Source organism: Trematomus bernacchii, unplaced genomic scaffold (assembly GCF_902827165.1).
Source record: "Trematomus bernacchii unplaced genomic scaffold, fTreBer1.1, whole genome shotgun sequence".
Lineage (NCBI taxonomy): Eukaryota > Metazoa > Chordata > Actinopteri > Perciformes > Nototheniidae > Trematomus > Trematomus bernacchii.
The window spans coordinates 5,059,706-5,082,328 of NW_022987910.1; the positions used below are offsets into that span (position 1 = coordinate 5,059,706).

The 22,623-nt window shown below is 39.4% G+C and overlaps 2 protein-coding genes across 2 annotated transcripts; one reads left to right on the top strand and one right to left on the bottom strand.

Annotated features, from left to right (window-relative positions):
- Positions 1 to 3,601: 3,601 nt before the first annotated feature.
- ap2s1 (adaptor related protein complex 2 subunit sigma 1) lies at positions 3,602 to 11,519 on the top strand. Its single transcript, XM_034115111.1, has 5 exons — positions 3,602 to 3,748; positions 4,560 to 4,709; positions 5,190 to 5,303; positions 8,945 to 9,004; positions 10,114 to 11,519. The coding sequence occupies exons 1-5, from the start codon at positions 3,746 to 3,748 to the stop codon at positions 10,213 to 10,215; spliced, it is 429 nt and encodes a 142-aa protein (XP_033971002.1). The 5' UTR covers positions 3,602 to 3,745; the 3' UTR covers positions 10,216 to 11,519.
- A 713-nt stretch (positions 11,520 to 12,232) lies between these two features.
- rab4b (RAB4B, member RAS oncogene family) lies at positions 12,233 to 22,341 on the bottom strand. Its single transcript, XM_034115094.1, has 8 exons — positions 22,147 to 22,341; positions 18,984 to 19,064; positions 17,950 to 18,064; positions 17,611 to 17,673; positions 15,563 to 15,717; positions 14,957 to 15,052; positions 14,680 to 14,859; positions 12,233 to 14,576 (listed from the first exon to the last, which is right to left on the bottom strand). The coding sequence occupies exons 1-7, from the start codon at positions 22,160 to 22,162 to the stop codon at positions 14,744 to 14,746; spliced, it is 642 nt and encodes a 213-aa protein (XP_033970985.1). The 5' UTR covers positions 22,163 to 22,341; the 3' UTR covers positions 12,233 to 14,576; positions 14,680 to 14,743.
- Positions 22,342 to 22,623: the final 282 nt, after the last annotated feature.

The window sequence follows — 22,623 nt, forward strand, 5'->3', positions numbered from 1 at the left end:
TGTATTTATTCAATGATCAGGGGACAAATGAATTAACAATAATGCCCTCCTATAATATAATGGCTCCAACATAACATACCACACACAAACACGCTTCTTTAAAGAATTATCAAACATGTAAATAGACGTTTTTAAGGTACTTCAACATGAGTACTTTCATTATATTCTTACACTATACTTTCATTACATTTCCGAAAGCTATACTTTTCTTAAACATGTCTTCTCTTTGTTGATTGTTTTGTATCATAGCCTTTACCTTTGTCAGATAGACAATACATTGGCTACATATACTTATATTATCTTTTTATATCATAACAACAACATCAATGACATTGACAATGTTCTTTGTGTGGAATTTGAGAATATGCTTGTCCATGTATATCAAAGCATACAACAACAAAAAAGGAGAGAGAAGAAGAAAGAAAGAGGTAAATAGGGAAGAATAAAAATCTGCCATTTAATTTTCCTCACACTTATGTTATCCACTTTGTCCATCTTGAAAAGTCTCTGTTTTAAAGACAGTCGTTCTATCGAATGCAACATATGATAAACTGTTGTATTTTAAAGCACCCAACCATGTATATATCAGCCTGATATGAGCCATATTCTGTATTGAGTACTTTTTCGGCTGATAGTTTGAGTACATTTTGCTAGTTCATTTGTAATGTATGCCTTTACTTGTCAGTATACTAAATATTTTTAAATCAATGTGACACTGATTACATACATTACTGAGGGTTTTTATCCTGGGCCTACATTAATACATGAATTACTTGCTGCTACATCATTGATATCAAACTCTTCTTCTTAGAATATGGTATTGCGACATTATTTCCGAGCTACGGGTCTTCATGTCACCATAAATGTAATTTGGCCTCTTGGCCCCTTGTCTCATGACTGAACCTATTGTCCCTTTGTCACCCTTTTACAGATTTGAATGCCATGTGGCTAACAAGTAAAAATGTGCGAATTGCTCACCCAAGGAAAATCTATCATCTTTAAGGTTAGTCTTAATTATCCAGAGTCATCTTCTTGGCGAAGGACTCACGTAGATAACCCCTTCCTTTGATGATTTCAGCCAAGACATAATAAAACATTTCAGTTCCTATGGAAGATTTATTTTTCCTGAGAAAGACATACTTGGAGAAGTGTATGCAATGTTTTACAAAACAAACTGCCTGTCCTAAAAGTTCAAACAAATGCTTGGTGTTTTGCTTTGGGAATCTCCCACATATTCCTTCCTCAAACATGCAATAGTATCTGGCTATCTTAACTCTGCCGGGTATGAAAACAAATACTTCTGGAAAGGCAATTTGTTGATTTTGAATATGACACACAGATAACATGTTGGAGTCTTGCCATCTTATTAACAGTCAAAGTACAAGATATTGCAACATTCAACTTCCTGGGCTGTTGATTAAAAACAAGACATAAGTAACTTATTTGCAAGTTCTATTAATAAAACATAATATGTAAAATTATATTGAAAGGCACTATGAGTGCTTTGACCGCTTTAAATGTGACCCACCATTAAATACACAGTCAGGCAGGGTTCAAGGGGCACTGCCCTCCATTTGAAAAAGTCCACATGCTTCTGTCCAATCACATTAGTCAATGTGTTCTCAGCAATATTTACATGACCCCAGTAACACACAGTAAGATTAGTAGGGGTCAAAGTTTCCTTTGAATAATCCCTCTCTCCTACCACTGTTTTTCATGGGCTGGACACTATCTTAACACTTTTGCTAATTTAGCTATTCAATTATGATATGTAAGGTAATTTGACATATTTAATTAAAACACCATTTGTTGTGCTGTTATTACCTTGTACACACCAACACATATTGTAGAAACACTCTTAATTTATGGGTTTGTTGATTTCCCCTTATATTTTATGTATTTGTCCGGAAAACTGTCTTTGTATTTGATGCTGGAATATTTCTGGGTCCCAAGGGCAAGCACATTCCTTCACTCACAGTTGTGCAATCCCTGACAATCACAGTCCCCCCATCCCCCTCTGACTCCCTTAACGCCCAAAACGTTCAGAGAGGCAAGCTGTCCAAGCTGTCTGGGCAATGTTCTGCGGTGAAAGGCTGCCCAAACAGACCAGTAAACAAAACTCTGAGCCCTGACTCTGCAGAAAACAACCACTACAAATGATGTAAGCTCAAGAGGGTGGAAATATAACCGGTAGAACAACTTTTTTCATTCTGTATTGTTTTTAAAAGTTATTCTGAGGTGTGTCACAAATGTGGTAGCATACACATTTACTAGGCTTGATGTCGGGGCAGGGCCTCCAATACCACCCAGCTTACCCTGCCCACCACCTCTTCAAAACGAAGTCTACTCCCCTCTGGCAGCTGAAACAGGAACATGCAAACACACACCACAAAACGGAAAAACAGCTCATTTCCCAAAGCTGTCCAATTGATAAACATGGTTTGACTGAATTGCATTTGAAATAAACTCACATTCCTCTATTAAAGTGGTGTACCATATATTCTGACATTTTCCTAAATATTACCACAGTGTAGACATTCTCTAACAGTCCTGCACAAAAGCATTGTAATGAAAATATAATTACAAAAGGAAAAAAGTAATGATTCGACACAATGGCCAATTAATTTAAAATGATTGATCCAATAATGTGTTCATCACTTCAATGTTGCAGCTGGTGAGGGAGGTTTTTTATTTGACTATTTCCTCTGCTGAGAAGCTTGTGAATTCTATACAAATCGTAAAAGCCATTCTTAACATGAATTTATAATAAACGATAAATTAATTGTAGAATATGGGTGAGGACACAGTTCACAGTGACATGGATAACAATATAATGGCAGTACATAAGTGTATTGTTGAGGGTAAACAATGTACTAAAGGGATGTATGCATTCATACACAACATGTCAATATTTGTTAACACATTTACACCATACAGTAGGCAGTTGTGTCGATTGTTTTAAGTGAAAAGTAGCAATACAACACTGTGAAAATACTTAAACTCAAGGAAAAATCCCTGTTTAGACATTTTATTGTATTTTTAAATGACCTGTGTACAGTTAAACAGCTTTACAGTAAGCATGCTTTAAAGTTTAGACTCTAAGTGCTCTACTGTAATTGTCGTTTATAGTAGGCCTATGGTAGTGAGTGAAACGCTGTTGTGTAATAGACTATGACACACAAAGGGTTATTAGTCTAATCACAGTGAATGTAAAAGTATGTAATATCAGGCAATAGTAAATTAAACAGGCAGCTAGTCAAAAGCGAAGATAGCAAAGTTGCTTAAATCAAACATAACGTCTTCAATTCTAAAAGTAATTAGCGGAAAAAACGTTTAGTTATTGAATTTGAACAACACCTTTTAGTTTCAAGAGTCACCCATATGTTTTTAATCATTATCCCATAATCAATGTGTGATTAGACATCATTTATCTGCTACATAAAATAACAGCAGTGGCCCTTTTCTTGTCATGTGATCCGATGTACGTTTCAACAAGCGACAAAGTGAAAGGGACGCTGGTTCTTGTAGTTCCATGGAACGAACTATTGGCTTTAACTGTTGCAACAAAAACTACATCGCCCATCATCCAACACAACTTTGCCTAGTTGTGCACTTCCGTTTAGCTCGGGAAGATAGCTGGAAGAGCGGTCAAATAATTTACTGATGTATTTATGTAAAATCGTATCGTAATTGTTTAGATACGCGCTATTCTGTCGCCTCCTGGGACCATATTTAGGAACCGACAATGGTAAGTATCTCACAATTGAAAGCTGCGCTGTTTTCTTTCCAAAATAGTATCGTATGATTGCTAGCTTGCTAGCATTTGAGAGTTTGCTAGATAACCTCTTCATTCAGCCAGGAAAAAACGTTAGCTAGTAAGTTAGCTTACCTCAGCAGGCTGAAGGCCACAGATCTGAAGTCACACTGTTTAATCTCAGATATCGACTACTGCTTAGCTAAAGGATGTCTTCTGCCAAACATTTTTAACTTTGTCTCCTTCACAAGCAAGCTGTCAAAATAAATGGGTGTGGTTTAGCTGCACTTTAGCTAAGGCTACCGGTACTTAAACGACATCGAATTACTGCTAGACGTTCAGAAATAGCTATTGCAAAACAGTCTTCTATCGTTAAACTGTGGGACAGCCAATAGCCAACAAAGTAAAATTAGACGAGTAGACCTAGGAATGTGCTGGTGTCAACAACAAAAATAATTTGCCAAAGAGGGTTCACTCTTAATTATAGTCTTAACTGTAAATATGGAAATTGATCTTGCTTCATCGCACCTTTTTTACAATGCTTCTTCCCTCATTTTGTAAGATACATTTCCTAACGATAATGTTTAAAAGATTATGTTATACGTTTCCCTGTTTTACCCTTACACACACTTATATGTAATTCATGTGATGTGTTTGAAACAAATAATTAATTGGTGTGCATGATGATTTATCAATTGTCTCAAATCACGTAGACTTTGGACACATATTGCAGTCGTTTGTTTCTGTTCTAATCTAATTTTGTCATTTTGTGGGGGGGGTTTTCTCTCTCAATTGTATCACACAGATCCGCTTCATCCTCATCCAGAACCGAGCAGGGAAAACACGACTGGCCAAATGGTACATGCAGTTTGATGATGATGAGAAACAGAAGTTGATCGAGGAAGTGCATGCTGTGGTGACGGTCAGGGATGCCAAGCACACCAACTTTGTGGAGGTATGGGATAAATCCGTGTAATTTGAATACATGCATTGTTTTATGTTTATGTGACATGCCCCAATATGTTACTTTGTTCAGTTTAACATGAACTTTTTGTAAATCCTATCAAGAGTCACAGTATGTTGACTGTAACCACAATGTTGTAAACATCTCTTTTGTGCCTACTTCCCGGTAAAATAATTTGGTGACTCCTGTGTGTTCCAAATTATAAACCTTTTCCAATAGCTACTTCAACAAATTATAAGTATATTTTCAACATTTTTTAAAGCAATTCGAAATAACAACTTTTAAACAATTGGTGGCATTCTACAGAAAAATAAAATCCTTGTCTGGATGGGTTTTGTTATGCATTTTGTTCCACAGTTGTGGTGTGTTTTACCTTAAAGCTGGGAAGCTTAAGTCCCAGCAAAGCTGCTGTTGTTGCCATAATATGAGAGACAAAGTTGTTAATTGGCTTTATCTGTGTTGTTCCCACAGTTCAGGAACTTCAAGATCATATACCGACGTTACGCTGGTCTGTACTTCTGTATTTGTGTGGACGTGACTGATAACAACCTGGCATACCTCGAAGGAATCCACAACTTTGTAGAGGTAACTGGCACGCACAACACATGATATATAGACTTAGTAAGTGAACTACGATGATTTACTTATCATGGTCTGATTATTTACAGGAATGTCTGTTAATGATTTCCTTCAGAACATTTCCCCTCCACTCTTGTCTGTCAGCTCATAAATGTCAAACCTGCATAATAGTGGAAAGCATGGACTGCAGTCAAATGTAGTGCAATGTTACATCTTAATCACTGTGATACAAACAAAGCTTTTTCTTCAACAGAATACAGATTATTTGATTGTTGCATGACCAACAGATGAGTCACAGTTGAACTATTTAGCGTGACAGTATATTTTATTACAAATTCAAGGAATACATTTATTTTTCATTCCTACGTTCAGGGTGTGTCATTATTGACTTGGATCACCAGTGTTAGATAATGCTAGGTCTAGTGACGTCGGAAATAAGCCTTCAGCAATAAAATAACAAATCGATCACCAATTACTACCTGAGTATGAAAGCAACTGCACAAACACTGAAATAGCTTTTAAAATGTTGAAGCTAATGCCCTTTCAATGAAAAACAACAAACTTAATAATACTCAGTAATAAAATCTGAGTCCTTGTTATAGCAGTTCATTATTTAAACATTTCATTCTTCCATCCTTTGAATAGGGAGTGAAATTAGGTTTTAGTGAAGTAAATCAGTCGAGTTATCATCAGATATATTGGGAGAAAACAATTTGTATTAATGTATTATCTTGAATTAAATGCTAGTCACAGCATAAATAACTTTGCATGGCATGTGATAAAAGCCCTGTGCAATATTCTGATCCGGGACATTTTTATATGGTCTTCTTGGTAAACTGAATCATGAAGCTAAATATGTTGTGTGTGGATTAGTACGAACATCAGTGCCAACGACCTATGACAAGTGCTTTTGATGAAAAATGATACTTCCAGTGCTCCGTTCAGAAGCTGTGTGACCTGCACTGGGGACACATCTCTTGTATTGATCATTGCGTCTGTCATAACGTGTCCTTCACGTCACGGCAGCCTGTCGTTACTCACCACCATAATACACTGAATGTTAGAGTCAGACCTGATGTCATCATGCTGGGTTTGTTGCTGTAGCAGAATTTTTCCAACCCCATAAATCCAAGATTGAAATGTCAGGCAACATTTTATTTCTCTAACAGCTCTGATGACCTGAGAGGATTTTAGATAACTATTACATTAAAAAGCGTTTTTACTTTGCTATTGAGATTCCATTTTATAAATGCTCTAACAGTATGATCTGCTGTTTGAATTTGGCCAAGACAAACAGTAACATTTTTACAATCCACAACACTGTGAAGGTCATTTGATTTAATGTTTGACTAAAGATATGTGTGTGAGTTTGTTCTTAAAGGGCCCATGTCATGCATTTCCGGTTATTACCCGTCCCCTTGTGTGTTATGAAGGTTTTTCTGCATGTAAACGGTGTGCAGAGTCAAAAACCCTGTAGGGAATAAAACTCTAACACAGAAAAGACCTGTCTATGCTGCTCCAGAACGCCTCGTTGGAGATTTCTCATTTTCCAATGTTTTCTTCCTGGGTATCGTGACGTGCCCTTACCCAAATGAACAACAAATGACCGGATTGGTCCGAATGGACCAATCCGCGCAGCACCTCACACACCAGGATCCCTTGGTGTCACTATCTCGTCTACTACAGGGATTCCCATTGACTTGCATAGAGCTCCCTGAACGCTGGTAATAGACGAGTTGGGATCGCGGAGAAATGCTCTCCGCAGACCCATTCTCACAGCGTTCTAAACCTTTTTCTTACTCAATATCAAGCCACACTTATTGTTTTTACTTCGGCTGTGAGTATTTGTGTGTGCTGTATCGCCGACCCGGAAAACACACCGCCAGCGAGCTCACACTGCAGCAGCGAGCCTCGCAACGTCCCGACCAATCAGAGCACACTGGGCTCACAGGGAGGGGGGGGGGCAGGAGCTCCAACAAGCCGTTTAGGACAGAGAGTGAAATTCAGTGAATACTCATACTATACAGAGATGCTGTATGAGAAACCAATGTGATTTTGGAAAATTGCACAATTTAAATCTATTCTAGTAGACCTCAACAATGGAATTATGATCAGTAGAAATGGCCATGACATGGGACCTTTAAATGCACCCTAGTCTTAAATGGTGCTTGCACAAGCTTTAATATATTTATTTTCAGTCACTGTACCAATGTTAAGATAAACAGAGATGAACTGCACATAGCACAGACACAACAGCAGGTGCTTGTTAGCTAAGCGAATTCTTAAGAAAGGGTGACTTGTTCTGCCTTTGCAAATGACTCTATACCACAGAATGACATCTTGTAGAAACGTGATGAATCAATAATTGAATTGTTCGTGATAGTTCGAGCGATAGAATTACTAACAAAGAACTGCTAACAGAGCACTTGTATACTAATAAAGGACTGGCTTATCTAAAGCCAGTTGAGTAGCACTTGAAATGTGTTGGCTCTATGAAACCTGATTTACTTATATGATTCTGTTTTCTTCAAGTTTGTATCTTCCTAGTCGAATGCACTTATTGTAAGTCGCTTTGGATAAAAGCGTCAGCTAAATGCAATGTAATGTAAAGTATGTAGTTAGTGGAAATGTACTTCTTACATTGTCATGATGTGGTATCTGCTGCTGACTCAGCTGTGTCTTTTTATGTCTGCACTAGTTTCTTACATTAAGATCCTACTATTACCATACATCTTTAAAGGAGAGGTGTCATGGCCGTTTCCACTGATCATAATTCCATTGTTGAGGTATACTAGAATAGATTTATATTGTGCATTTTTCCAAACTCGCATTGGTTTCTCATACAGCATCTCTGTAAACTACGTGTATTCACTGAATTTCACTCTCTGCCTTTAACGGCTCGTTGTAGCTCCAATAGCTCCAGCCCCCACCCTCCCTGTGAGCACAGTGTGCTCTGATTGGTCGCGACGTTGTGAATCGCGCTGAGCTCCGTGGAGGTGTTGTTTCCTTGTTAGCGATACACAGCCAAACACAGCCAAACTCATCCTGAGCACACACAAAGTCACAGCTGAAGTAAAAACAATAAGTGTGGCTTGATATTGAGTAAGAAAAAGGTTGATAAACGCTGTGAGAATGGGTCTGCAGAGAGAATTTGGCCGCGATCCCAACTGTCTGTTATCAGCCTGCAGCCAGGGAGGAGAAATCAGCAGAGCTCCCTGCTCCCTGCACACAGATGTGTGTGTGAGGAAGTCCGTGGATTGGTCAATTTGGACCAATCAGCGGGGGCTTAACGTAACGGCTCCGCGGACGTAACGTAACGGCTCCACGGATTGGTCCATTTAGTTCCGGGTACGGCATGACATCATGCCGTACCCGGAAGAATCAAATGGACAGTGACGTATCTCCAACGAGGCGTTTTGGGGAGGTATTTTCTGTGTTAGAGTTTTACTCGCTACAGGGTGTACTTTGAGGGTTTTGACTCTGCACACCGTTTACATGCATAAAAACCTTCATAACACACAAGGGGACGGGTAATAACCGGAAAAGCATGACACCTCTCCTTTAAGTCTTCTCACAGTATTTTATTTCCTGGCTGATGATGTATGATTAAATTAAATGTTTGTCTTGATGTTTTTATTTCCTGTAAGGTGCTGAATGAATATTTCCACAACGTGTGTGAATTGGACCTTGTGTTCAACTTCTACAAGGTAAGGACATACATAGTAAGGTTATATGATTTGTGATATTATTACATTATTTTATCAAACGCCTTTTAAAAGAATGAGAGTGCAAACGGCAAATAAGAAAATGTCACTTTCATTACACTGCCATGGAAACAGTCATTCATAAAGATTCATCTTACACATTTATTTTTTATAAACTTTATTTTCCTTTTTCTTTAACAACACATACAGTTTCAGTTTCAGTGACAAAAAAGTGCAGGTTGTCCATTTTTTGTTAGCCCCCCCCCACCCCCCTACAGAATAAGACCAGATTAATTGTACAAAAATATTTTAAAATAATAAACAAACGGATGGTTGAAAACACAGCACACATAAAAGACAAAAAAAAAACATGACAAGGTCGAGATACATGTTAATCATGGTTGACTACAGAAAATCTGTGTTCTAATTCCGTTTTTTTTTTTTTTTTTTGATCAGTTAGGGAAGAGGAGGCAGTTTCAAACTTTCCATGTACGTTAAAAATGGTTGCCAGGTCCTATAGAATTTACAAGTGGAGCCACCCAAAGTATACTTTATTTTCTCCATGTGGAGAAACATCATAAGTTCTGTCACCCAGTGGACATGAGTGGGAGACGCCTCCATCTTACACATTTTAATAAGGGATGGATATATCTTTTTGCATCGAGGGAAATGCTAAGCAACAAGCATCTCTGAACTCCATCGCCCACATTGGACATGTTACACGTAGACAAATAGGAAAAATCGACTTTTTAATTCACTGATTTACTGCTGCTGCTCCGAGGACAAAACGAATTCACAAGCTCAGCCGCTCTCTTCTGTCAGGTGTGTGGCAAGGACTGATTCATCCCAGTATATTTGCCACGTTGATAATCTCTATATTTAGTCATCCAGCAGTTATATTGTCGTTTTGATGACACAAAGGTGGAGTTGGGTAATGATGACCACAGGTTAGGCGATGAGGAGTTTCCAGGAAGAAGATAATGTCACTTTGGTTTCAGGTCCAACGATGCTAAATGTTGCATCTGTATTATTGTTTTATTTTAGTTGCCTGAATCCTCTCCTTTCCTCATCACCATGTCCACCCTCTAATGCACTTCCTGTGTCACTCCAAGGTTTACACGGTGGTGGACGAGATGTTCCTGGCGGGAGAGATCAGGGAGACCAGTCAGACCAAGGTGCTCAAGCAGCTCCTCATGCTGCAGTCGCTTGAGTAAAATACAGAAAACCATTCTTCCTACCTTCCCACCAATCCTTCACTCTTTCAAAACTTCAGGACAGCTGTTTTTAGAACTAGAAATGCACAATATTGATAACATTTATGATTCGGAGGTTCCAGTAGCCTGTGTGTGACAGCGCTCTATATGTTGCAGTACTCTGCATTTCCAATGAAGTCCCCCAGTATTAAGAGGCTCTACATTTCAACATGTTAACCTTTCATTATGTTAGCATTTCACAAACCGCCTTAGTTCCAATCATCTTTTGCCTCTGTTTACTGCCTTTTCCTCCTCTCCCTTTATATATAAATAAATCAAATAAAGATTAACATTAACTTCATTTAATGACACTACTGTAACTAACAAGCACCTCATAGAAAGAGCCTCTGCCTGAAACAGCCATTACTATAAAGAAAGACTGTGTTAGTGACGTGCTATTAGATTTATCAATCTGGATCATAGTGCAAGCAAACCACAACTAGAAAGCCCTTCAGAGCAATTGAGCCTCAACAGGAAGTTGATCATTGAATGGAGTGTACTCAGGATGAGTGTCATTGTGAAGGTGTGTTATGGTAACCTGTGCCCTCCTCTCATGGCCCATAACGATCAGCAGTGTATCCTATGTTAGCTCGGATAGCTGCGCTCCAGATGTGGTAATTGTTTTCACTGCATAGAAAACCATCGTGATCATTTGATGCTACTCGTGGTGCTTGTTGGTCACACTTAAAAACCCAATCAGAAGGAAATAAAGACCTGGACGTAGAACGTGTATTTTACATTCAAGCAGTACTGTGAAGTTTGCTTTGTATGGTGTTTACGTACAGTGTATCTGGCGTATGTTGAATATTATAAAAATAACAAATGCATTCCAGAAAGAGTTGTTCTTGCTCACTAGATCTGAGGAGTATTTACTTGTGTGAAATCAATAATTCCTTTGCCATTGCGTAAAACAAATTGGCTTTTAACATACTCCTCCAAGCTTCATGAACTTTGAGAAAAGAAAAGCTGCTTTTATGCATTTCCCTTTGCTGGACTTCAATGTTTATGAAATATCTTGTCATACTCTGATTTTACTTTATCCAGTCACGAAGGTGGTTACAAATGTTACTGTTGTTGGACTTTTGTATTTTTTTTTTTAATCATTAGGCAATTGTGAAATATGTAATGCTTCCTTGTCCCCTGTGAGTTTGTTGATGGAAGACGTGTGCTTGTTTGTATTTCTGTCTCTGGTTCAACTTCCCACAATGCGTCCCATTATATGTAAATATATAAAATAAACAAATGAAGTGATACATGATGATCAACCATATCTGCTTCTAATTAATGATATATCGCTAGGAAATTAGATAAGACTTTACTGCATGATATGTTAACTATGTAGTTAATATCCTGGTTAGAATATTTACCTTAAAATCGGCTTAACAAGAACAGCTTTTTAAATGACTAAAAAAACGATTAAAGCTCTAAGTGCAATAAGCAAGGATAGTTTTATATATCTTAATGCTTTAGCACCATCTAGTGGTATACAATCAGCTCTGCCTCAGTCAATTATGCAATTTGGTTATGAGGTCATTCTGACAGCCTATCCATGATCAATGAATCAGTCGATATATCCACTCCGGCTACATTAAACCACTCTATCTGCTGCTCCATCGACCAGAGAACATAAATCCAGACTATTGGACACAGAGGACATTTACTCTTCATCTCACGAGTCCTCTGATATCCTACCCTGACTGCCTTTGAGAGAAATGACTCCACTGAAGAATGGAAGACAAAGCAAATCAATCACGTACATGGACTCTATTGTTAAATTCAGGCTCTGTGCCGTCAGCTGCCTATAAACCTGAGGTGAAATAAGTTACTGCTCATAGGAGAGCTAAAATATAGAAGTGAGGACTACATATATTTAGGATGTGGTGCATTTATAGTCCATTGGGCAGCCAAGTGAGCACTTTAACAGGAACCTGCAGTTGCTTAGAGACAAGACACAGATGGAACCATCCAGAGACAGGGAGAGGGAGGGACTGAAAAAACAAGCAGTTTACTGGGAATTGCATATTCATTACAATCAATGAGCAACACTCACCCTTAAATGGACAATAGACAAATCTTATTTACAGCATATGTTACTTGAGATGTACAGTAGTATTTTGGGTTGATTATATTACATTAGTTACTAAGCAACAACTGAGTAGGATTGCATTCATCACGATTAAACCAAGACAGGAAGTGATTCTTATCATATGGCTATTTTGATAATGAACTGTACAATACATACATACATGAGAAAGCCATTTGACTCTGGCTCAACAGCATTTATAGGACTTGATAAGGGAATACAAAAAAAGACACCTTTTGAATGTCAGAGCTGCTGCTGATGGTTGTACAGTTCAGGTGAACATCCTTTCATTGCCACAAACACCTCAGCAGGGTGCGATAAACAAACCTCAGTCAGCAGCCAGCAGAAACAAGGAAATCAAATCAAGAATCTCAGTTGTTATTTAGCAAAAAATGATAACATCTACAATTAAAATCTTTATTACAGTATACTGTTCAAGTAAAATAAAATGTACAATTCTAGAGTTGCAGCATATAAACAAAACATGAACATTCAAAAGTAAAAGTGCACTTGCAGAAGGAGACAGACTTTCCACCAATGCCAATATTTTATGAAAACTAAATAAATCTTTGACCATCTGTCTCTTGATATCCTATACTATCTTATGTTTGCAAAACCCGCTTTCTCCCTTCAGTGTGCTGGCTCACTTGGGCTTATAACGCATATGGTTTGTCTGGGAGGACATATGCTAACAGTTGAGGAGAAGACGTGAGAAATATGTGTGTTCTGATCTCCTCTTGGAGATTCAGTCAGCGGTTCAGACAGAAGCAGTGCCTTTGACTCAACAGTTGGGCGGGATGTTTTTAAGTTATCGACTCGCAAACCTCCTCCTCCTCCCGCAGCACCACAAACCATGCTGTCAGTGCTGCAAAGAGGAAACCATGCTTCAGGGGGAATTCCCTGCTTCCCTTTGGGGCAGCACAGGGTCTGTTCTAAAGAGAAATCACCATCTGGGACGGCTCAGAAACTCAAAGACATTTTGTTTACACGAACAGATTTGCTTCTCTGCTTGACAAAGAAAAGTAAAAACTACTTAACAAGCAGCATCCTGATTTGTATCATGGCGCTCTTGCAACCTTGTATTAAACATAGTCCAGTCTGTACGAGGGAACTGAGTGGGCAGAGTGAAACTTTCCCCAAACAACTGTGGTTTCCTGTGACGTCCCCCGTCACAGAATGTGCAGCGTGAATAAAAGGAAAGAAAATGGAGAAAAAGCCCAGCAGGAGGAGTCAAAGGCATTGTTAGTTTTTCAAAAAATGATGACCCTTTCTTAACCTTACACCGGGATAGGACCAGAGACGCTGGGATTTTATCACGAGATAAATCTGAGGCTGCAGACTTTGGGAACTTTGGAGTTAAATCAAGAGCAAAACCTCTCTTTTGTGCTTTAAACCTGACCCACAGGAGTGTGTGGAGTGTGTGGAGTGATGGGAGGCTTCCCCTCCAGTTTACAGACGTGGTGAGTAGGGAAAATATACTGTAGATCCACAATATCAAGTGTATTACTATGGCCAACACTCTATGTCACAATAGTGCATTTTAAAGTGAATCAAAATGTCAAATGACTCAACGTAAAACACACAGGGCTCTAAATCTGGGTCTGTATGACTTTACAATTAGAATTACCATGTTTGAGCTCAACTGTTTCCATTTGGATCAGAAAAAGCTGCAGACACATTCACAACGGATGCATCTGTTTTTCAATATCTACATTCTTAACTTTTTAAGAGGATGTGTTTGGACTGTTACTCACATCACCATCAATCACAGGCTGAACAGTACAGTTAAATAAAACACATAAAAAGCTAAATCAACAGGTGACTTTACCAATATAAAAACTCTTAAGATGTTATAATGAATCAATTCCAGATATGTTGAACAATGAGTATGCGCAAAATAGATCACCAATAATAATTTAGAAACAATGATATGCAATCGTATGAAGCATGTCGGTGTTACTGAAACCAGAATGAAACACACAGATAAACAGCAGGGCAGTCGACACACAACCCTCGACTCGTCCTTCTCTGGTAAGTCACAGGGAAAACATTTTTGTTCTCTTCTTTGTGATCTTATCGTCTTCACACTGAGGGGTTTCCCTGCCCAGACACAAGGGCACAGCTGGCCCCCCTCAGGTTAGAAGTAGAGAGTCTTACCAGAGGTCAGGGGTCAGGGGTTGCCAGGTGATGCAAGGTGTGTGAGACTACAGAGAGAAGGGTCACACACACCAAAAAACACCTGGAGAAGAGAGCACAAGAAGGTGAGGCAGGTTAAAAAAGAGTTTAGATCAAGTCACTCATTTAAAAGATCCTGCAGTCTGAGTTGACGACATGCCACTGACCTGTAGGGGGGGTGCTGTCTGTGTGGGCCTGTGGGCTGAGGGGAGGGGGGGGGGGCCCCGAACCCTAGCAATTACACTGCTGTTTGACGGGTGTGGCGGTGCCTCTCGGCTGTCGCAGCTGCCTCAACGAAGCGTCTCCGTACTGGATCCCTGAACCCATCCTCTCCGGGTCCAACTCACCTGGGAAAAGAACCGTGAGGAGGAGCGTCAGCAACAAGGACGTTAAGATGTAGAGCAGAATGAAGACGGATCAACAAGAAGTTATGACTCAGCATACCTGACTCTATCTTGTTGAGGATGATGCGAGCGCACTTCAGGAAACCCTCCTCGACATTCTCCCCTGTCAGAGCACTGGTCTCCAGGAATATCAGCTCTAAAAAAAAAAGAGTCAAACTGAAATGAACCCTTTGTGGCCGTCCAACAACCAATCAAGAAGCAGCTAACATTCATGTCTCTCTCTAAAAAAAAAAGAGGATAATGTTGGGGTATTTCCAAAATCTTGTTTTGTGAGGTCGCAGTGACCTTGACCATCGACCACTACATTCTAATCCGGTCTTCCTAATATCCAGATTGATGTACAAATATATATCAATTGGGATATTAATGCCAGATTGAAGAACTTTCGACAAATCACTTTCACTAGAGTGGGACATACGGACAACCCAAAAACATCAACTCTACGACCGAGGCTGTCACCAGTGTAGTGGCATACAAAAACACACCCTCAAGGTGACGATAAACAGAAAGAGTCAAAAGGACAGAAGGTCAAACAAAGAACAAGGCTGGCCGGGCACAACTTGTGAGCAGCAAGCATACAGATTAACAAAGACGATAACACAAACAGCAGGACACCGGAAAGTGAGAAAGGTTTAACATTAGTTACCATTCTCCTGAGCGAAGCGCGACGCCTCCAGGAAGGTCACCTCCCGGTCTGCGTCCAGGTCCTTCTTGTTTCCACACAGGATGATGACGATGTTGGGGCTGGCCAGGGTCCGTGCGTCTGTCAGCCAGTTGGTCAGGGCATTGTACGTCTCCCGACTGTAGGACAGGAGAGGGCAAATAGTTGTAAAGTCATTTTGAGTCCCAGAAAAGAACTATACAAATATTATTTATTATTATAAGTTCAAATAATTGTCCCTATCAGCATCACCTGAAATGTCCAAATGAGCTCCATAGCTTCTTATGTATATATTTATTTTTTTGGTACTTTTTAATGCTATTTAATTTCTATTCAGAAACATTTTGGACTGTTTCTAGTGTCTTAATTTCTCTTATCTTATCGCCTTGTTTTTTATGCTGCTGCAACACAAACATTTCCCAAATTGGGATCAATAAAGTACTTATCTATCTATGACAGGACATTGTATATGTAGGCTTTTAAAGTACTATTCACTTTTTGTGAATAATATTACATTTACATTTATCAAATTAAACTAATAACTAACTTCAACTTTGTTGCTCAAATAGTAGCCTCTTACTTTATAGGTATGAAAACTTAAAGCAAGTTATTTCCATTCAATGACAAAATACTATTTAAAGAGCTGCCCAGATTATGACTAAATCTTGATTAAATATCACAAGGACTGGGTCTTTAAAGTATTTATCAATATGAGCAATATATAGTGAAATATTTATCAGGGCAATATATTTTCCTCAAAAACAATGTGCATAACTAACCAAACAAATCCAACTGTTAAGTCTTTACTTGGATTTCTGTCTGTATTTGTGCTTCCCCTCAAAAAAGAACATGTTTGGGTTGCTGGTAACAGAGAGAAAAACAAACTTTGAAACATGATACTATTTAAAGCAATTTGATATGCAAAGAAACTTGCTTGAAAAAAAAGTAGTATTAGTAGTTTAATAGTATTCCTATTGTTTTAAAGTATTCCATCTGAGACCTGGTCTGTTTTGTTCCCTGCTGCCCACTGGATGAGATTAATTATTACATAGAGCAGTCTGTTGGGCAGTGACGACCATCACACAGCCTTCATGGAAACTTCTTGGGGTTAAAGCAACCGGTCACCATGGAGACCGGTCCCGGGTGTCCATGGTAACATGAGGCCAGTAGAATGATGTCTAACAGCTGCTTTAACAGAATGACGTCACTCCAGAATCACAGGCAGCAGCAGCATCTGATTCACAGACTCTCTCTCTCACTTCAGACTACTCTCCTGTCCATCTTCCTGCTAATCTCCTCCCTGTGAGACGTGATGAATGTCTCCATCTCCCACTCACACTCTTGTTTTCCATCTCCTCCTCCGCATGCAGTTTTCTCCCCTATTTTTTCCTCAGATGACACAGTGATGGACCTTAGCTTTCCCGCCTGCTGCTGTCAGCCTTTACATTACAGCTGCTGCCACTCTCCCTCCACAAGAGCCCGTACACTCTCACAAACACAAACTGTATTACATTCCTGTCTCTCTGCATTACCGCACTCACTTCATATTGATTTCACAACCCCTCTGTCGCTACACAGAGTTTACGAAATACACACCAGTGAGTGGGATCTGGTATTCATATTGTGTACGCCTCAGTGCATGGTCATTTAATTGCTCAATTTCTGGAGGTGGAAGGGACGTGGAAAAGGCTTCACAGACTCAAAACAACAATAATAGGCACTCGTAAAAAAGTGAAATACCATTTACAGTTAAGCTTCATGGGTCAGTGCATTTAAATTACAAGTCTAGCCACATCCAATTTCAACACCTCAAAATATCATTGCTGTAAATAGCCAACTACAATGTTGTGTTTTCTGTTTTTAAAGTTACTTTTGAATAATTATGTATATGCACTTGCAGGAACCTATGCTTGTGTCTATATCCAACTATATGGGATTTACATCTTTTTGTAAATGTTTATTCTGTTACACAAATTTGTAGTGGAATTAGTTAGTGGAAAGTTAGAAGGACAGTTAGTATAAAGATTGTTTACCTGGTAATATCATAAACCAGGAGCGCTCCAGCTGCTCCTCTGTAGTAGCTGCGCGTAACAGAACTGTGAAGAGAATACAGAACAGAAAAATATGAACAACTTTTCCCTTCACCTTCCCCAACTGGGGAAGGTGAAGGGAAAGCTATCCCTCGCTTTTAACTAAATCATCGTTCAAGGACATCATTTCTCCCGTGGAGCTGCTCAGAGTCTGTGACATCTCCACATGAAACTGCGGGTAACTGTTTAAAGTTGGACGTTGCCCAACGACAGCATGTGGGTCATGTTGTATTTCTAAAAAGGTTTGCCAAACCCTAAGCAGGAAATATTGCAGACAGTTACCGGAATCGCTCCTGCCCGGCAGTGTCCCAGATCTGCAGTTTGACCGTCTTTCCGGCAACATTGACGACTCTGGAACCAAACTCAACGCCGATGGTGTGGTTTGAGTCCTGCTTAACTGAAACAGGAAAAATAAGAGAGTGAAAAGCAAGACAACGTGACATTATAGTACAGCACAGGTGTTGCGTATTATGACATTATGTATTTTCCCTGGCAAAGTGATTTGAAAAGAAGCCATTGTGAAGACTCATTTGAGCTGTGTGTACAAAACGATACATCATCTTTAATATGTTGAGGTCTGTGCTTGTTTGAAAACCCTAAGCTCTCGTCTTCATATGTTTACATGAGATGAACACTGTCTCAACCCGCCCTCCCTTTCTCTCTCTCCGGTGACAGCACAGGGACTTGACACGGCTTTAATCAAATTAAAACAAGCATGTGTGTGAGTGAAACAAGTTTTAATTATGGGACATGCTTAGCGCTAACTGGCTTGGTTATTCGCTTATCAACTATCTTAACCGTTCTGAAGTTTAAAGTAACAACAAACAAATGTTTTGTTTTGACAGATAGTGTGGATTATAGGTTTATAATAGACAGTTGAACAATGTACCGCATTCTGACAGCTCGAGGAGAGTAGATTACTTTTTTTAAGCCATTGCTAATTGGGGTGTTTTATTAGAATTAACTATACAGAAAAAAAAAAACAGACATAAATAATAGCGACAGAAGCCATCAGATATGTATTGAGTAAATAGAAAACCTGATCGGAATTGAAGATGTTTTTTTAAATCAAAATTAATTGCTTATGCGGAGTAAAACAGTTGCATTACTACTACTGTGACTGTTAGGAGTCTGTAAAAGCCATTTATTAATCATATCATTTTGGTTTGCACATGGTAGACAATGAATAACATTTCTGAAAATCTATCAAATCCACAATACTAATTGTGACGAAGTAAAGTTTGTGTAGCACATTTATGTATTCACTCTAATACACACCGGATAGGAATAATAGGCTTTAATGAGGTCAAACTTACACTTGTTCTCAATGAACTGGTGGAGGAGGCAGGATTTCCCCGTCCCAGCACTGCCAATTACCAGGAACTTAAACAGGAAGTCTGCAAGAGAGGAAGAGAAGGCAAAGCTCAATGCAACACCGACGTCAGAGGAGAATCTGAACCCGCTGCTCTGTGCACTTCTAATCCCGTTGAGTTTCTACCTGCACAGTATCCGACAACCCCAAATTAGCCTTCTAATCACAGAGCCTCGCATGTAATCAGTATAACCTTCTCCTTATGATTCTGATTGAATGGGCCTGTTTAACTCAGGTGGAAAACGACTGTGTTTGAAGCCTTGAACACTTAATAATACATGTCATTAGAGCAGAGCCAAAGCTTTTAAGTTATTGAACGAGGCTTAGGTAAAGGGACTTGCAGAGGGATCGAATGACCGCGGCCAGCTGGCTGTACAGATGTTGTTGTGGAGAGTGGACCCTTGCTCTGGAGAGTACAACCCAACCCACGCATGATCCAGAGCCCAAATGACTCGGGCCCCTGACATGCAAAGCCAGCCAGAGGACAGACGGCCTTTGTGTGCTGTGACCAAAGATAGTGCAGGGGACATTTACATATACGAAGTTATGAAACAATGTGGTGATTGAGGAAAATTCTAAGTGTGCGTGTATGTGACTGATTCATAACTCTGTGTCTGTGAGTAATGCATTAGAAAGGTAGTAAAAGTAGGCCAGGAAATCCGAGGGCGGGGAGTATTCCTCAGACTGAGAGAGTGAAATCACAATTTTAAATTACACATTTTCTCCTGAGAGCCTGCTTAAACTGGATTTAAAGAGATGCAAATGTGGTTCAATCTTAAGCGCTTCCTCTGCAGGCAAAACAGCTGGCCTTGCCAATGATTAGTGACACCTGTTAAGATTACCAGTCGGGTAAACATCCTGTAAGTATTCAGCCCGACCCAAAGTCAACAGAAACAGTAGTTTAAAAAAAAACAGATGAGCATATGAAACTGATCTTTAGTTCCTGTCAGGCATTTAAATGTGGTATGTGAGTGTGCTTAGAGCGACCTTCATCGAATGACACAAACCACCGCCAGCTCAGTTTATGGTACACCTTTGTTTAGTGAGGCGGATGTTTCCTTAAGCAACACAAGCTAGAGGTCATATTCACGGTAACAGGATTGCTAAAGCAAAGCAAAGAAGCCAAACAGCTTTTCCTCAACGTTACAAACACACATCGTGACTGGTCGTGAAAGCAGGACTGACAGAATCAAAAGCTAATAGCTCCTTTTAAAAGCTTGCCTCAGCTTTTCAGCGTCTTCCCAGACATCACAGATTCCCATGCGAGATCTGCATACAACAATCAAGCTGTCAATATGTCAAAGCAATGGGGAGAGAAGAATGCAGCACTACCCTCTCAGCAGCAGCCTTTTAGGCAATTGCATTCTTTAAACATCAATATTAAATAGCCCCTGAGAGAACTGACTAACACTGTTATCTGCATTCGCTCACACTGTGACAACACTTAACAATCTTGGGGCCCAGATCTATCCGAGGTTTATGCCTGATGATATGTCCTCTGATCGAAGGACAAAGTGCACAGGGAATTTGAACTTCAAGTTACATGAAATGTTTGTCTTATTGCACAAGACAGAAGGAAAGTATGTAAACTGGAAACTATATTTTACAAATAATTAAACATGAAAAAGTCAAATGTAACAAAAGTCTAAATCAATGGCAAGCAACATTAATGTCTGTTTTTATCCTTTAAATTCAGCATGGACATTTTCCAATATTATATACAAGGGCCATTAACGAAAAAGATTATTGATAAAATAACCTATATTAAACATGTATCAGCATTAGTTGAAGCTGTATGGACTATAGAAATAGGTTATCCAAGTTGTCCATCAACAATTAATAAATAATAACATCAAACTTATTTTCTAGTATAGTTTCCTTTGAAAGTAGAATCAGTCTAATTAAAATGACTAACTGGATTTTAAGCCACATTATAATATGTTTCCATCTATATAAACCACATTCTGCAACTACACAGTTTAAACTAATGAAAGAGTGCCATATGGACCAAAGACCAAATAGATTTTAACAATTTAATGAATTCCATCTTGGCCCATTTACAAAGTGTATTCATATTGATGATCCAGTTCCACTACTGGCCCTTCCGGAGAGGAGACAGCACAGGAGTGAGGAAGAAATCAATAAAAGGCTATTACAGCTACAATTACCGCTGCACTTTTACCTAAATACTGCCCACTGGGATAACGTTTCATCAAGGATTGAAGGAGACAGGGTACCAGTAGAAGCAGATGGAGAGTGAGTGTGTGCGAGTGAGAGTGCTATAAGAGAAGATGATGGTGGGCCATTTCAAAATAACTGGGTCTACAGTGTCATGCCAATTGTACTATTGATTCTATCAGGCAAGTGTCATGTTGAATGCATGTATGCAGAATAATTGATGAGTAGTACTGGTGGTCTGTCATAATGTCAATGTGTACAGACATGTGATACCTTCTACTACCTTCTCTCAGCTTTATCTTGTGATGTATAGTCTGAAGTGTCTGAATACAGATGCGCAGTTCCTTGGATTCACGATGTAAACAGACACACCTAAAAGCTGCTGCTCCACAGGTAACTGAGGGGTGATCAGCCGCAGTTAACTTCCTCATAGGCCTTGTAGCTAAGAGCTAACTTGCCCCAAAAGTACACATCACCTGAGACTGAATGCAATAATCTTGCTGCCTCTGCTGGAATTTCAATTAGCTTACCCCAGAGTCTTAAAACATATGTTGTATGTGTCAACATGTATGAAGCTCTGAGTCTGAAGTTTGTCCAACTTTCACCTGTAAATGTATCACCATTTGTTTTATCATTACTGTATAAGGAAGCAATGCACTCCGCCATCATAAGACAGAGGTGCCAGTTAATATAATATACACCTAACGTTAAAGTACACCAGTTTCACTGAAATTAAATGTAAGAAGCAAACGTAACTATCAATATCAAAACCAAAAGACACGGTGAGCTGGCAGCCCGCAGCTAACCTAAGCTAATCTTATAGCTAGCTAACTAGCATCGTTGCTAAGAGCCAGTCTGTCTCATCACACCACAGAGCAGTGACGGCTAGCCATCATGAAATTACTGCCTGTCGCCCCGAACACACATACCGTATGTCTCAGACATGTTGACCCTCGGTGTTTGAAGGACTCAATCGGGTCTTTTTTACTGTTCTCTTGGTGTTGTGACAGCTGTTTGCTCGCTGGGTTCACACCTCTTCAGGGTGTTTATCTACGATGCTAGAGGTTTCCTTCCTAGCTTATTTTCTTCGTCCACAACCAAACACGGCAGCTGCGTGCTACGTCATTGTGTTGCCTTCGCTTGTAGTTGGCCATATAGGAATTCTGCTCAGGGGAAATAAACAACCCGACAGAGTGGTCAGAAAAAAATTGGGTTAGGAATAACAGAAATATAATGACTTGTGGTCTGTTAATCCCTCACATGTTATGTATGTGTCCGAAATCCTGTTAATACCCTTGTAGTTCACATTGGAAATGTAATAACATTGGCTTATTTATGTATAATTCACATTTGTGTCATTCAATGTGTCAACAGTTCGTTTACGCCACTTTCAAACTAAAGTAAAA

Coding starts and splice junctions, on each gene's coding strand:
- ap2s1 (XM_034115111.1), top strand. Junction 4,710..5,189: donor AGCACACCAACTTTGTGGAG/GTATGGGATAAA, acceptor TTGTTCCCACAG/TTCAGGAACTTCAAGATCAT. Junction 9,005..10,113: donor TTGTGTTCAACTTCTACAAG/GTAAGGACATAC, acceptor TGTCACTCCAAG/GTTTACACGGTGGTGGACGA.
- rab4b (XM_034115094.1), bottom strand. Junction 15,718..17,610: donor CTGGTTTATGATATTACCAG/GTAAACAATCTT, acceptor CCTGTCCTACAG/TCGGGAGACGTACAATGCCC. Junction 15,053..15,562: donor GCGCTTCGCTCAGGAGAATG/GTAACTAATGTT, acceptor TTTTTTTTTTAG/AGCTGATATTCCTGGAGACC.